A 17,793-nucleotide genomic window follows, 5' to 3' on the forward strand; every position below is an offset into this window, starting at 1 on the left:
TTGATGTATTGCATGTTCAGATAGGGGTGAATTCAGGGTGTTTGGGACACTTTTTGCCATTGAGATGACTTGAAAAGTGTCCCAATCACCCTGAATTCACCCTATTAATACATCAAAATATTCTTGGGGCCATGACATTTTTGTGAACATGATCAAAAATGCTGCTGGTTGCTGGCAACTTTTTAAAACGAGAGTTCAGCGAGACGTAGACTAAAGCCCAATTTATACTTCTGCGTCGAGTGTACGCCGTAGCTACGTCGTAGGCTGTGTGTTGCACGCGTAGCCTAAAACGTCCCCTGACGTGCACCTCTCCAAAAAATTTAACAACGCGCCAATTCTACGCGGACCACAAGCGCTGTGATTGGTCTGCCAGAACCCCTCCCTCAGGGGTACACATGCTCCCTCTGCATGTGTATCCCTCCCTCAGTGCCCTGACAACTGAACTAGGGAGCGGATTGAGACGCACCCACACAGACAGGACATTGACATACAGTGCGTTCTCTTTTGTCTTGTTGCACAGATGATTTAAAAGCAATTACATGAATAAGAGCGTGATCTTATAATGTAACGCTAAGCAAAAATGGATATAAAAATGGACGCTGCTTTAATTGCGTTAAATGTTGTTAATGTGTTAAACTGAAGAAAAAAAAAAACGCCCGCGTTGGACGCACAGGTATGAATGAAAATCGATGTAAAGCCTGCGGTGTAGAAGCTACGCCGCAGAAAAATCAGCCTTAACTAGTATATGTTTTGACTTTGTTAATCCCTAATATGCATGGTAATGAGTAAATAGAGTGAAAAAAATATAATTTTTAATATACATATCGCAAAATATATATAGTCATGGCCATTAAGAAATATTTGGGACAATAGATTTTCTCAATTCAATCAGCATTTGCAGGTGTGGTAAAATTTTATTTTAGCCCGAAGCGTCAAGTCAGCTTTCCGCATTATCAGTACATTTAATCAAGCTCTTTATTATCTACACGTCCAGAATATCAATGCCAAACGACCGTGATGATTGTGTGTTCCATCACAATGCGGCAATTAATCACATCAAACTTGATTAAGCATTTTAATCTCCTCATGAAATGAGTTGCATTACCAGCTGCTGCTCCACAGGGGGGATGTGATCGTGGCTGCCGTAGATTACAGCTGGGTTGTACTGGCTGAAGAGAACAGGGTAAAACACCTTCTTTCCTAAAACACAATGACAATGCCATCACACAGCTGGCTATGATACTTTATTAGATGGTCATCCTCTCTCTTATATAGTCTCAGAAACAATATCCATGTATTTACACTACTGGTCAATAATTGGGGCAAATCATTTATTCCTCTGATGCAAAGCTGAATGTCACATGATCCTTCAGAAATCATTCTAATATGATGATTTGCTGCTCAGGAAATATTCCTGATTATTATCAATGCGGGCCATTTAAGTGTCCAAAAACTTTTTAGGCTATATATAGAGGTTCCTCGTTTCTCTCACCGGGCTGGGCATTAAGGCGGCATGTGTTCAGGAAGTCGGCTGTGAAGATTATGTCCACGTCACAGAAGAAGAGCAGGACATTGCCTCCCTTCCAGGCACGAGCACCCACATCCAGCCCTCGACCCCGAGAAAACTCCTCGTTCAGCTGGATCAGAGTGAAGTTACGGAAGTTCAGCTCCCTGCAACCAGACACATGAAAATCACAGACCGTCTCGTTCTCTCATTGATAAGCATTAAGAACAGTACAGCCAACAATTATACATTGTTCTTCGACAACATCTGTTTTTCTGCAAACAACGCCACACCAACAGGAAACATTAAGCATCTGCAGACCTTCATGACTGTGTCAAGATCAATTAAAATATCAGATAATTTGACCTTTTGTTTTTACCACAAAGAGTACCTATTATGCTTTCTTTAGTGTGTAACGTTGCTTTTTCAGCATTAAAATGTCTGCAAAGTTACAAAGCACAAAGTCACCAGGGGAGCTATTCTCTGTATCCGCACCGGTTACGAAACGCCTCGATTTTAGTCTAGATTTTTATTCTGGCAACGAACACACAGTGGTGTAAAGTAACGAATTGCAAATGCTCCCGTTACTGTAATGGAGTAGTTTTTCCTCAGGAAAAAGGTACTTTATTAAGTAGTTTAAAAACAGTGTACTTTTACTTGAGTACATTTTAAGTGCTGTATCTGTACTTTTACTGCGGCATTTTCCCTAAACCTGCCGTCACTACATTATGTTTATTTTTTTCCCTGTCAACGTGATTGGCTAAGACAAATAATCAGTCCTGCGACTTCATGCGTTACGGGGCGACCACGCGCGCTCTATGAAAGGGGGTTGTTGCTGGTTACTGTATGATGACTGAAATCGTGAAATTGCCTTAAACAATTATTAAAAATTGACTGCAGAATATTACATTTTTTAATACACGCACAATGGTACGTATTCTGTTAGCGCTGCACGAGCTCGCGGTGCCAATGGAAACACTTAAATTTAGCTTGATTGCTTGCCAGGCTTCAAAGTGCATTAGACATTAACCGATCATCACTGCTAGATTTTTGTCCCTTACATCGATTTCGCTCAACATGTAAACGCATTAACCTGCTTTCTGTCAGCTTATTGAAGTGCATATTTTAATGTAATGTGTTCTCACATGGCGATTTAAAATTTTAGTCCATGTATATAGCAAATAACTTGCAAATGTAAATATAAATCAGATTTTTTATGAAAGCAAAAAATAATGTGATGAAAATTGTGAGTTACTCGATTCTGATTTCTGAAGTGTATTCTTTTTACAGAGAAAACATCCATTGAAATTAAAACAGTCCAATGAATGCGCCTTGAAAATAAAGAACTCTGCTTTTTTAACGTAAAATTGTTAGACGCTTTAAAACCTTTTTTAATTAACCGCAAGAAAACCTCTACAGAACGGTTGTCATAAATGTTACCAGATTATTGGTTGCTTTCTCAAATATTACATGGCTGTATTTTTAGTGCTAGCAGTCAAAAATAAATCTACAGAAGAAATATTGAAATACTGCTGATCTCGTGTTTTTTTGAGAATCATCCATAAAAGAGTAAGCTACATTTTTCATTTGCAGGGTATAAAAGGTGGAATAACATTCATAGCATACTACTCACTCCTCTTGAGTACTTTTAAAAGGGCAATTTTTTTACTCCTACTTTGAGTAGTATTTAAGACATGTACTTTTACTCTAATAGCACTACATTTTTTGACAAGTAACAGTACTTTTACTTGAGTATGCTTTTTCAGTACTCTTTCCACCACTGCGAACACATCACAATATCCCTCATTTAAATAATTCCCGCCCAAGGCATTAGCAGAATAAAGGGGGCGAGACTAGGGTTGGGTATCGTTTTTTTTTTTCTCGATACCGGTGCCAAACCGATACTTGAAAAAAAAAAAAAAAAAAAAGCCATAAAACGAGGTGGATGACATTAAAGAATGGCTTTTTATTGATTTTTTTTTTAGTTATTATTTAAATTGAACCTTTTATTAAAAGTTAAAAGTATACTTAAATATATAAAATCTAAATAAATACGAAACACAATTTACTTAACAAATTCACAGTAAAACCTAAGCAACCTAACCCAACTACAATAGGCATAATTTAACACTAAAAAACAGTTACAGTAATAACAGTAGTAGTCTGTATTCTTGGTATGCTACAAACCAACTTCAAGGTTCAGCATTATTTAGCAGAAATATGACCATATTCTCTGGCTAAATATTTTAGAACGCATCGACTTATTGTTTCCATGGAGACGCTTCATGCTTCTCACATGACACACAGCAGCCGCAATAGCGCTGTATGACAGCTCAGCTGTATCGGGTTTATTTCGGGTTTTTTATTTTTTTATTCAAAATATTCACAAACTTGTTAACTATGTCATGAACTATCTGATTTTCACAAATGTGTGAGTGGATGTGTGTTAGCTCATCTATAACGCACGATGGGCGGCGCCATGTTAGTTTGCACCTCAGAGAATCGGATCAGTCGGATTTACAACACGTAACGTTACCTTATCCACGTCTCATGAAATACATGAAAGTAAGTGACAGCTGAACTGGGAGAAGAATAGAGTAAACTCTATAGTAACTATGTAATGGGTATCTGATGTGAATAAAACGCGTAGTCAAATTATAACTCTCTGAAAGAATTGTTATTGCCGCTTTCAGAGACATCAGTGTGTATTTTTTGCTAGTACTTATGAGCATTTAAATGTCTGAAACCTAAAATAGGCTGAGTGCGTCTGTCTCGGGCTCGGCGCCAGCCAAAGGGCGAAAGCACGTTTGAATTTAAGAGGCACCGAAATCTGCGTTCTGATTCGGCCCGGTTACATACCGGTTATATAGGGTTTTGGTACCCAACCCAAGGCGAGACCTGTTTGAGTTGCAACAAGACTATTGAAACTTGCGATAACGGTAAGGGGTGTGACATTTAACAAACACACTTGAAGCGTTTGACCAATCACCACACACTGGTCCAACCAACCAATCAGAGCAAAGTGTGCTTTTCACAGGAACTAAACAGAGCGTTTCTGACAGACTGGGTGCCATTGAATAGGTAATAAAATATATTCAATCATGAAAACCTATTCTAGTAGAGACCAAAAACAAAGACTTAGTCAAAGGGAATAATATGGCCTCTTTAAAACTTTTTTTTTTATCTTAAATATATTTAAATATTTTGTTTGACAGTCATTACGATTTTCAAAACCATAAGAATACACATTACAACCAAAACTAAGCCGCAATAAATATTCATGTTTTACTGTCTGTTGGGGGGGGGGAATTAAGACAATTGTGACGGTAGTGAAAGATGTGCTATGATTGATGGTGGGTGCAGATTTTACAGCGTGACCTGCATCAATTCTAGTGGATAGAGGGAATAACAGAGTCTATGTGACTATGAATACAATCAGCCGCATAGACACAGACACACAAAAGATGATTAAAGTGTGATGTGCTGGGTTTGAGCCAAACTGATATATAAAAGCTCAAATGCCACACACACACACCGCAGATAATACCTGCTATTAAATCCATACAGATGTTTTAGCAGGAACAGGAAATGCTACTTCCTTTATAATCACTAACAATGCAGTACCACAAAATAACAACCACTATACGCTAATGGAGAGATTTATATATATTTATATATTATATTTACAGGCTTTGGCCTGAGAAAGACTTCTTTAATAAACATACATTTAGTTGTTTTTAACAACTGTTTTTGAGTTTGGGGTAAGACTTTTTTAGAAAGAAATTAATACTTTAATCAGGAGTACACATTAAATTACTCAAAAGTAATGACATTTATAATGTAACAAATAATTTGTTTTTCAAATCAATGCCGTTCTTTTGAACTTCTTATGAATCATATAATCCTGAAAAAATGTATCATGGTTTCCAAACAAATATTAAGCAGCACAACGGTTTCATCGTTGATAATAGGAAATGTTTCTTGAGTAGAAATTCAGCATTATAGAATTATTTCGTAACACTTAAAGACATTACGGTATTACTGAAAGCTCCCAATTTCAATATTTATTAGGCTTTAAAAAAACCACTTTTAATTTAAGTGAACTTGTAACATTTATTATAATGGGGTTATGTAAAGATTGTTCTATTTACCCATGGCCTTCCCTGTTAGACATATACAGAAATGTAATAGTTATCAAACAGCTTTCTTAACTGCATAAATAATAAATGTAATCTAGATTAATCATCATTAAAGCTACAATTTTCTCTGTTCCCGTTGTTCTTTGATGAACATTAATGGCAGGCATCATCAGTGCTCCTGTCACTTTAAGAACAGCCACTGACGAACATGACCCGGATCTCACGCATCTCATTTCCTCACAACTCTTTAAATTCATTTAAGACGTTATTTAACTAATTTAAGACTCCTAATATGAGAACACTCTAAATTCTCTGTGTTGTTGTTATTGTTTGTTCAAGAGCAAAAGAGAACTATGTGAGCAGGAGACTGAGCGAGTCTGTCTGTGCGTCGAGTGTGTGTGTCAGAGTGTGCCTCGATTAGCTGACATGAGACGCAGCCACACAGACAGGACACACACACACACACACACGACATTGACATACAGCGCATTCTCTTGTAAATTGTCGTGCTTGGAAGCATTTACATGAATAGGAGCGTGATCATGTAACGCTAGGCAAAAATGGATATAAAAACGGACACTGCGTTATTTGCGTTAAATATTTTTAACGCGTTAAGCTGAAAAAAATGAATCGCCCACGTAAACGCGTTAATTTGCCCAGCCCTAATTATAATACTTTGGTTACAATTATTTATTAAAAGATTATACATTTTGAATAAATCAAGTGTGCCAATGATTTCTGAAGGATCATGTGACACTGAAAACTAGGCCTGCACGATTCTGGGAAAAATATGAATCACGGTTTTTTTTGCTTAGAATTGACATCACGATTCTCTGCAACGATTTTTTTCTCATGAAGTGTAATGTTTATTGCACACATGAACCATGACAAAACAACTTGGCAGTACCATAAATATTTGTTGGCACATAGAACATTGACAAAACAACTGGGCAGTTGTTACTTGGCAATTACTCCTCATCACCACAAGCCTGTTAAACAAATATATAGCATACTGATACAGTAAAGACAATGTCAGCAGTATTGACAGCAAACTAGGCTACAGAATATTTCACTCTGTATTGACAGGTGCAATATTTAAAAATCATTATTTTTTTATTTTTTTAAATGACAATTATATATGCATTTATGTGAAAACCTAGAGTAATAAAATAATTTAGTTCAGTTAGAGAACAGACAACACAAATAAAAACTGAATGTGTCTGCTTAATAAAGCATGATCCGACCGTGAGTCTCGGCAGCGGCAGGATCGTAAAGCCATGTAAATCAATAGTAACGCAATGTTTGCATTGTTGATGGAAGGCTTGTTCGCAGCGGTGCTGTGCAGACCGATCGCCGTATGACAACGAGTCCAGCGAGAGCATACGACTCCTTATGCTTTTGATTCATTCATGCGTTTTTTTGATATCATACGTGGATTGGTCTGCGCAGCGCCGATGCATCTCGAACAAGCCTGGTGTGTTTGTATTTCCCGCTACCTCGCTAGCGTTGCTGAGAAAGATGAGACGTATACAGTGACGTAAGACCTGGCTCTGTTGTGGCTCTCTAGCATGTGGAAAAGCAAACGGTTCTTAGAAGATTACAACTTCCATTGTAATTCCATTAAATAATGTATATAACAATTCTGTTTAAAACAATAACAGATTTAGCATAAAAATTGTACATCTTATTTTAAAATGTAACGTAACCTTCTCCCTTTAAATAATTTGGTCAGTTCAAGAACAATTTATGCAATTTTATATTATTTATTTGAAAGATTTAAACTGGTCGAGAATTTATGAAGAGGATATGGAATTCAAGATTCAAGATTCAAGATTCAAGAGTTTTATTTGTCACATACACAGTTATATACACAATATACAACTGGCAGTGAAATGTAAACAGGTCCGCTCCATGGACAGTGCAAATAACAGTTACAAGAAATTAAAATAGAAATAGAATAAAATTAGAATAAAAAGTATTAACATAAGTAGAATTATAAATAAATCAAGTAAAAGATAAAAATAGGAAATAAGATAAAAATAAAAATATAAAAATAAAAATATAAAAATATAAAAAAAATAAAATAAGTGGATATGATAAGTGAGATAAACTGTAGACTTAGAAATAAGTGGTTAACATAAATATATATATATGTATATATAAAGAAGTATAATGTGCAAGGTTTATTACAGGTTGTTACGCAGTAACAATAGGAAAGTAAAGTGCAGTGCAATGGCAGTATGTGGATGTTAATGTTTAAACTGGATGTTTATGTGTGTGCGGGGGTGAAGTGAAGTCACGTGACTGAGTTCAGGAGTCTGATGGCCTGGGGGAAGAAACTCCTCCTGAGTCTTTCAGTCTTTGCCATCAGGCTACGGAAGCGCTTAGAAAATAATCAGTTTAAGTAGCCTAATGCATAACGTTTTAGAAAGAGAGTAAAGTTTGATTTAGCCTACCTTCGCCGCAAGTTTGATTGAGAGGCGATCTGACCAATCGCATTGCCGAATCTGCCGTTTTTTCCGACAAAGCAGTCAGGAGAGTTAGTAGATTAACGTTGGTGGACTTGAACTTGGAAAAACGGTGTGTACTGACGTCTTTCCGCGGTTGAAACAACATTTCTTTTAGTGTTCATTCATGTTTATTTCATGCTCATCAATGAACTAGAAGGAAGAGATAATCGGTTCACGAGCAGCTTTAACTGAGGCACTACAGCGACCACGACACATTAAAGAGCCACAAAACTGTCATTTTTTTTAAAGAAGTTTAAACAATAAATACAATTTCAAAGTTGAGACTTTGTTTCACATCAAAAGTAACTTGCTCTGTCCTGTCTGACGCCGTGTTGTCAGTGTCCTCTTTGTTCCGCGATGTATTTTCTCTACGTGAAAACGTGTGTGGTGTGAGAGCGCAATGGCTTGTCGGATATAGCAACTAATAGCTAGTCTTTTTGTTTTGTTTTGAGAAACTTACCAAACACTGCATAAATTATGTTAGGAGATTCATGTTTTAAATATAACAGTAAAATATTAATTGATTGAAAAATTTAATAATTGGCTACTTTTTAAATATGAAACTAAAACCAGGGAACTCCCCTAGAAATTGATTTCTACTAGCTCAGTTTAATATTCGGGGGGGTGTTTCGGAAACAGTATTTTAATTTGATGCCACTAGTGTGAATGTGTGAGTTTGCTGCACCTGGAGCTGCTCAGGTTGAGCTCACTATTGTGACATCATAGTGCGGAGATTCCGTTCTGGAAGTTCTAAACTGCAGCTCTTGACTCGGGTTTGCTGTTGGTGTGTTAGGAGTGAATAGATCGAAAGAATTTCGAGACTTTCTGCAGATATTGACGACAAATATTGAATTTACTTGCAACATTCAGTGTCAATAATGGCGCTGTTTAGCAGTGTATTTAGACGACTGTTTGATCGTTTTGCTCACTTCTTGATCAGAAGGGAGACGCCTCAGAGAGCACAGCAGTGTGCAGTGCAAGAACTAGCGGCAGAGAAACTTCCAGAGCAGTGTGAGGCCTTCGACTCAGCTGCCAATGACAGGAAGCGCAGGAAGAGACGCCGCAAGGTACCTGAGAAGTACCCGCTTGGAGAGAGAGAGGAGAAAAGAGAGGTGAAGATCAATAAGGGAGGCAGTCATAAAGATGAGGCTGAAATAACACTCAGCCTTAAGAAGATAAAGAAGAGAGGACGTGTACACCAGAAAAAAAGAGAGATGCACAGTCTGGAAAAGTTGATGGAGGGAGGAAGTGAGCTTAAAGAACCTGGAGAAAAGAAAAGGAAGAAGAGAAAACGGAAGGAACGGAAGCTCACAGAGCCAATGCCACTTCTTGTGAAGGTCAAACCTGTGCATACTACAGTCAGATCTTCCTTCTTAAAGCCAATAGAGGGAGAACTACCAATGCTTCCAAGTGTCTCCGGACACCTCGCTCTACCAGCCGGTCACTTCAAACCCCTGCCGCCAGTAACAAAACCTGTGCATCCTCAGAAACCAGATCCAGCACCTGAGGATGTGTCATGTTCTCCGCTTCAAAGGGATCGCAAAAAACTGTTGGCGGTTCCTCCATGTCCCGATGAAGTCGTTTCCTTCCGACGCTCTTCATCCCAAGTGCGTCATCCAAAACGACTTCCTCCACGCCCCACTCCTCCACCTGATGAACTGTTTTCCATCCGACGCTCTTCATCCCAAGTGCGTCATCCAAAACGACTTCCTCCACGCCCCACTCCTGATGAAGTCCTATCTCTGAAACGTCCTCTCAGCCGGAATCCTGAGCTGTTCAGATCTTCCCTGTTTGAGCCACTCATTCTGATCGACATAGAGAACGAGGAGAACGAATACGTGGAGTACACAGGGAAGACCATCCGGGCCAGCGACTTACTCAAGTCTGAACGCCCCCAAACGCCGGAGGCTGAAATCCAACCGAGAAAGTTGTATGCTTGGCGTGAGAAGGACAGCAAGGTGCAGGATGAAGCGCGGGCGAGTGAAGTGGTGGAGGCCCAGGCATTTGAGGAAGAGGAAGAGGAAGAGGAAGGTGACGCCAGTGAAATGGGAGAATCCAAGGCCATACAAGGCCATTCGGATGATGCCTCTCAGATCGATGAGCTCCCGATGAAGCTCTTCTGTGTAGCCTCTCCTGACAGTCCCAAGAATGAGACCCAGCACGATGTGAAGGTTCAGACAAAGAGCAAAAGAAAAGTGCTACTTGCTCTGTTCACCTGGGCAGAGGAGAAGGCCAAGAAAAAGCAGGAGAAGAAAATAATCAAGGAGAAGGAGAGAAGAGAAAAAGAGTTGCTGCGTGAACGCTACATGAACGATCCAAAACTGAAGCACTTGTGGATCAACAAGCACAACCGCAACTACAAGTCCTCCTAATGCAGACCATCGTCCCTATTCACCTTTAACCTGTGTAAATAAAAAAAGTCTGCGTATTAAAAGTTGAAAGATTCATGACTCTTCCTGACTATTAAAACATAAAACATGTGTATATGAAGTGAATCAATTTGAACTCATTTGAATAACTGTTCACCAAGAGCAGCAGCAGAAAGTGAATCATTCAATGCAGTTCATAACAGTGAAGTTCACAGATCAATATTTCCTCTGATGTGGATCCTTCCAATCCATCAACTCCATGCTCGTCTTTTCATGTTTCTTGATGTTTTTTGCAACAACTGTAGTCTATGTGAATTTTTACTCGTCTCATTGCGTCAAAAATTGCACATGGTCATATAAATCCATACGTGAAAGTAAATTAATTAATTTAATTTGGCAAGTCCTCTCTTGGATGCAAATGACACATTTCTGAGCGTGACTTAAAGAGAATGACACATTTAATATTTAAAAAATGATTTTATTTACAACACGGAAACACCTGGAACTCAAGGAAGTGTTGTGACGCATGACACAAAATAAAAGACTGACAGTAGGGGTGTAACACAAAACTGACGGTTCGGCACGTACCTCAGTTTTGAAATCACGGTTCGGTACAGCAGTTTTACAAAATTGCTTTTTAGATTTAACAGTGGTTTACTAAAGAAGAAAAAAAGTGTCTGTCCTTGAATTAATTAAATTATATCTAAAAGTGTATTGAAGATATTGCTGTAAACTATATAGGGAGCCCTTACTTGCACATTAATATTAAAGGTTAACAAAATAGAGCCCAAACTATTAGCCGTAATTCAGTTGCTATTTATTTTTAGGTATAATAATCAACACTCAAATAACACATTGTATGCAAACATGTAAACTTCACATAAGGCAGTTTTTGCATTAACTTCTAAATCTAATTATAAAATAGTTGTTTTCTCCAATTCGTTGTTGAAATATAATAATTTATACATGTGTCTGTCATTTTCATGACAGGTTTATTTAACATGCATGAAATAATAAAGACATCACTAACAGGTTAAGTAAAATATAAGGAATATAACGACTAATATAGAGCTTATATTTAGTGAAAGAGTTGATTTCTCTAGTGAATACAATTATGTGGACATTGAATGACTGCCTGAGGTAACGTAAATGTGATGCTAACATTACATGACATGGTTTAGTTTACAAGCAGTTATATTGACGTCGTTGAAACACTGATTTAGCGATTACACCACATATACACATGACAGTAAGTTGTAATGTATCCTCAGCATACCTTCATTCATGTTTATTCTTTAGAAAGAGATGATCGATCGCCTTCACAGATGATCGCGTTCACGCGCGTGCGCGTGCGCATGCGCCTCGCGCGACCGCTTGAACTGTGATCATGAAGTGACCAGTCACGTCATATATAGAGCGTCAAAACGGCATTTATCGTTTGAATCTCGTGATAAAATGGACTGAATACTTAATATGTTCGTGTGGGAACTTGGATTGAAGTGTGTTCCGCGCTTCAAACAAGCCGACTGTGAGCACCCGAAAACCGTTCGGTAACGTTACCTTTTAAAGTCTATGAACGTTACACGCGTGCACTGGAACTACCCCTCTCCCCCTCCCCCCTCTCTTGAAATCTATTCAAATAGAACAAGTTTCTTTTAAGTTAACATTTCACTATATTATTGAAGTACTGTATTGGTTTTTCTTTAAAAAAAAAAAAAAAAACCTTACCAACCTCTAACTTTGGTTTGATGGCAAACATGAACACAGAATAAGGACACAAAAAGACACAAAAAATGTTATTCATTACCAAGCAATAAAACATTGGAGCCATGAGCATTCAGACACTAGAAAAATGCTTGTAAAGCACCTGTCACATGTGGCTGCCCGCTGCTCTTATTGGCCCAATACAAAATATAGGCCAGCATGTCTGACCAAAATAAAAAAGCACCTACTTTCCCTGACCGAGATTCATAACCCACGAAAACACTGCTGCAACCCATGGGAGTCACACTGAATAAATACATTCAAAACCAGTCTTTGTTAACATACCCGGCAAAAATGTTCAAGAGCCACTAGTTGTGAAGATTTAGAGCAGTTACAAATAGCAGGCAAAACAAAATTAGATTTAAGTCACATTACGGAACAGATTTAGAAAAGAGCCTGGGGCATTTCAGCATGCAAGCATGTGATATTCAATTCGCCATCAGCCCAAAAAAAAAAAAAAAAAAACTAAAATTTTTCTCTGTATGATACCGACTTGTTTTCAAATGCTGTCTACGATAGAGAGCACTTCAGCTTTGGGACAGCATACAACACCACACAGACATGCACATGCTGTCCTAGTTAAACCAATGAGGACATAATATCGATATCTACTGTTTTATATTATAATCACTATAGACTTAACTAAACCCTAACCCCACTTTTACAAATCTAGAATCATTTTATAAACTTAGCCTGGTTTTTAATAGATTTAGCTAAATTCTAGATAGAAATCGGTCCCCAATTTATTTCTAAATTAATCTACACGCAGGTTTTAGTATGTCTGATCACTTCAGGGTGATGTTTAATGGTGGTTATATCATAAGTACTTGGACTATAAGTGTCATCATCAATATTAACATCAGTGTCATCATCAATATTAACATGAACCAGGTTTATATAATGCAGTGTTACTTACACTCTCCTCTCTTCCCCTTCTCAAATTAACACAAATTATTCATGTGTATTGACTGACTTAGCCCGGCAGATACGGATATCACATCTACCCATTTCTGTAAGGACTGACACTGATGATCTTAGTAGTGAAGAATCTACGGATTCTCAACAGCAGTGTGTGTGTAGCTTCAAGAGAGCGAACATGTGTTGTTTATTTTCTTAATTTGTCATCCATTCATTCATTCATTCATATATATATATATATATATATATATATATATATGAATGAAAAATAAACACGTTCGCTCTCTTGAAGCTACACACACTGCTGTTGAGAATCCGTAGATTATCCGTAGATCCAGATTATCCGTAGATCCATATATATATCCATATATATATGTGTATAATTGTATAATATGTATAACTAGCCGAATTGCACTGTAGTAGGGGGAGAGAGAACGAGACTTCGAACCTGTGTGTATGCCTACTAGTGTTGTCAAAAATATCCATATTTCGCTATGAATCGATACTAAAATATCTGAAACGATACAATACTCATTTTCTACAGTATCGATATCAGCTGCGCATACACATACCGTAATAAAGCCGCCTCTGACATAAAAGTGCAAAAATGACCTCCTTTTTCCAGCTTATTAATGGTCAAATACACTCAAAAATGTCTCAATGCCCATCTTGGTGAGTTTTAACGTAAACACAGTCGTATCCAGCTCACAGGAACAGTGTTTGGGATCCATGCGTGCGTCAGGTCTTAAAGGGACAGAAGTTATTTATTATTCAAACTACAAAAAGACAAACGATCACTTACGAGTACACATATTCTGAATGCCTTCGGCAGAATTCAAATGATTCATTTTAATCTAGATTAATTCCAAGATTACAGTGAGATTAATCTAGATATAAAAAATGTATATGCCCACCACTATATTATATTATATTATATTTAATATATAAAATATAATTAATATATAAAATATAATTAATATATAAAATATAATTAATATATAAAATATAATATATAATATATATATAGCTTAACTCCAAGTCTTCCAGAGTCGCGGCCAAAGCCGATTCAAAAGACCGCTGTTTGCCAGCTTCTTTGTTTACAAGTAGCATGCGGAACCGCCGCAACTCTGCCGTTATTATGTTAAGCCTGCCCACCGACTCTATACACGATGTGATTGGCCTAACTACAGTTTGGTTTTTCCAGCTCGCAAGCCAACGGAGAGTTGCTAGACGATAGGCTTGACACCGGTTACATCACTTGCCCACCGTGGCACCGCCCCACCGTCGTTTTGAATTTTTTTTTAAATTAATAAAATAATTTAGTTCAGTTAGAGAACAGACAATATAAATAAAAACTGAACGTGTCTGCTTATAAAGCATGATCCGACCGTGCGTCTCGGCATCGGCAGGAGTCATTCATCAGATTTCAGAGTGAGGAGCTGACTGAGATGAGCAGTCGTGTGCATGTTACTTTCGTTTAGATAGAATTAGTGATTTAAAAGCCTCCGTCAGTGATACCGGTATTACCGGTGTTGTCACACGTCGATTAACCGGTGGAAAAATTTCCTCACCGTCACATCCCTTCTAGACGACCCTGGCTGCAAATTACATTTGCTGCCGCTAGTGTGCGTTTAGATTTCTAGGCTAGCATAACATAGGACCAAACCTAATATCGCGTAGGTCCCCCTTTTGCTGCCCAAACAGCCCTGACCTGTCGAGGCATGGATTCCACTAGACCCCTGAAGGTGTGCTGTGGTATCTGGCACCAAGATGTTAGCAGGAGATCCTTTAAGTCCTGTAAGTTGTGAGGTGGGTTCTCCATGGATCAGACTTGTTTGTTCAGCACATCCCACAGATGCTTGATTGGATCGAGATCTGGGGAATTTGGAGGCCAAGTCAACACCTCAAACTCGTTGTGCTCCTCAAACTATTCCTGAACCATTTTGCTTTGTGGCAGGACGCATTATCCTGATGAAAGAGGTCACAGCCACCAGGGAATACCGTTTTACAGGTGTACATGGTCTGCAACAATGCTTAGGTAGGTGGTACATGTCAAAGTAACATCCACATGGATGGCAGGACCCAAGGTTTCCCAGCAGAACATTGCCTCTCACACTGCCTCTGCCGGCTTGCCGTTTCAATTGTAATTTTCCATTTATTTTGCTGCACTGTAAAAAAATTGTGATTTTAACGGTAAAATGTGACCGTAAAAACCTGTTAATCTTTTAACAGTCAATTTCCTTACTACGGTGAATAACTTATCTAACATGACATTTAATATAATTCTACTGTAAAATACTGTTAAATTAGCTGTTTTTGGAAATGAAAAAGATTTTTCACTGTAAATGATGCATTCCCAGAATTCCCTGCGTGACACTACACATTTGATGTATTTCTGTTGAAATAACTGTTGTTTCTTCGTTTTTAAATTAGTATAGGTTGGAATATTAACATTATATCAGTTAATGAAATACTGTATGTTTTAAAATTTAAGTTAAATCTGCAAAACCCAAAATGTTGCTACCATATGTTTTACACTCACAGCTGCCAGTTTTACAGTATGTGGTGTAACTACACTTGCTGGATTTGTGCTGGTCAGATGAAGTACATCATTTTATCATCACCATTTTGTCTTCTGCTTTTCTCTGTCAACCTCTCAGGCTAATAGAAGACTTTTAGTTAAAGTAAGTCTTTTGAGCATGAAGGAAATGTTGGTAAAGAAAGGAAAAGTTTATTGTTTAAAGAGCTGAAGAAAAATCTGAAAGGATTCTTCACTTTATGGGAAAAAGTTTGAACAAAGTCTTGAGGATGTTTTTGTGTGATGTGCACATTACTAACAGTAGGGTAGAGGAAAAGAGTATGTTTTACTGAAATGCTTTAAAAGGGTTTAGATGCTTTTAATTTAAAATTATCGTCAAGGGAGAGTTGTTCTTGGGACTCCTGGTCGAGAATGGTGCAATGTCAAGGTCATTGGTTCAATTCCCAGGGAACACGCCAGTTCACATAATGCATAACTATGACAAATGCACTGAAATTCATTTTGGAAAAAGGTTTCTGCCAAATACATAAATGTTAATACTTTAGTTACAGCACATACATTAAAGGGCTAAAGCGAACAAGGGAAACAGTGAAAACAAATATTTGTACTCATTGCAATACAACTGCACATTTTGCTTGTTTGCAGTGTAGACAGTGATTAGGAGACATTCACATTGACTTGTGGTGACAAACCGACCTGAAGTTAGTGATTCAAGGCAACAAAAGCGAAAGCGACTCTTGGTGATGTGGGATTCAAGCTCAACTTTATGCTGTACTGGCTGACTGATCATTTGCATAAAGTTGCATTAACTGTCAGATACTGTATGGCGTGTGTGCAAAATGAAGTTAATAGCAACTGTGAGCTATTTTGCTCTTCTCAATGATTTTTCTCTGCCCACATACAAGGACATAAATCATAAAAATGATGTGTGGAAAATTGTGTCAAAACTTGTGGGCATTCCAAGTGGGTTTGATTCATGGATTTATAGTCATTCATCTTGTTTATGACATGATGCATCATCTACTGCAGCAATATATTTACAAAATGCTTTCTCCCTCAGAATTTTTATCGGCTAGAAACCTAGTATTAGGCAAATAATATGACATTTAATTTTTAACCATCACAAGTTGTGGTCAGATGTTCAACGGCTATGGCTAGTTGTGAAACATTATGGTAAGTAGCAGTAGAAACACTCAAATTCAGGGCACACATGGTGAACCACAGGAAGGCAACAGTCGTGTTTACACTACACTGTATGAGGGCTACACTGTAAAACATTTTGAAGATGCAAATAAAACAAAGTTTATGTTTGACAAGACCATACTACTTCACGAGAGCACCACGATGCGTGCGTGTTGTGTTGACGTGAAAGCAGACGTTGTTGCGCGAACGTGCGTCGGAGATTAACATTTTGTAAATAAAGTGGTAAATTGTGTTTTTTGCGCAAACAAAGCACTCATGTCGCTTCACAAAATTAAGATTAAACCACTGGAGTCACATGGATTACTTCTATGATGTGTTTACTACCTTTCTGGGGCTTGAAACTGGTAGTTGCGTAGACTGTCAATGGAGGGACAGAAAGCTCTCAGATTTCATTAAAAAGCTTCATTTGTGTTGCAAAGATGATCGAAAGTCTTACAGGTTTGAAATTACATGAGGGTGAGTAATTAATGACAGAACTAAAATTTTTGGGTCAACTATCCCTTTAACTTGTATTTAAGGACAATTACTTAAAGAAATGAAAATATAAGCATTCAGGGCTGCTGGGAAATTACAAACAATTAGCTCTAGATGTCTGGAAGAGAGCTGGAATAAATAAGAAGAAAATTGTGGAGAATCCACTTAGTCTGAGGTACAGAAAGAATTAAGCTTCTTTGATTTCTGGACCAGAGAGAAGCCAATGAATTCCCACAGAACAAACTGTGCTGATTATTGGTCTTTGCCTATCCTGAAAGGTACAAGGCCATGATTGTTTCTCATTTCTCTAAAAAATCCAAAAATGTCCCTGTATGTGGGAACAACCTGGTCAAGAAAGATAGATCTGAAAACC

At 37.8% G+C, this 17,793-nt stretch overlaps 1 protein-coding gene across 1 annotated transcript in view; it reads right to left on the reverse strand.

The window, feature by feature from the left end:
• The window catches only part of csgalnact1a (chondroitin sulfate N-acetylgalactosaminyltransferase 1a), a 65,400-nt gene that overhangs the window by 10,468 nt on the left and 37,139 nt on the right, over positions 1-17,793 (reverse strand). Inside the window, exons 5-6 of the mRNA XM_079804824.1 lie at positions 1,493-1,671; positions 1,106-1,200 (exon numbers count right to left, since the gene is read on the reverse strand). Coding sequence (XP_079660950.1) covers positions 1,106-1,200; positions 1,493-1,671 — 274 coding nt within the window. The remainder of the gene's footprint in view (positions 1-1,105; positions 1,201-1,492; positions 1,672-17,793) is intronic.

Source organism: Gobio gobio (genome assembly GCF_949357685.1).
Source record: "Gobio gobio genome assembly, chromosome: 22".
NCBI lineage: Eukaryota > Metazoa > Chordata > Actinopteri > Cypriniformes > Gobionidae > Gobio > Gobio gobio.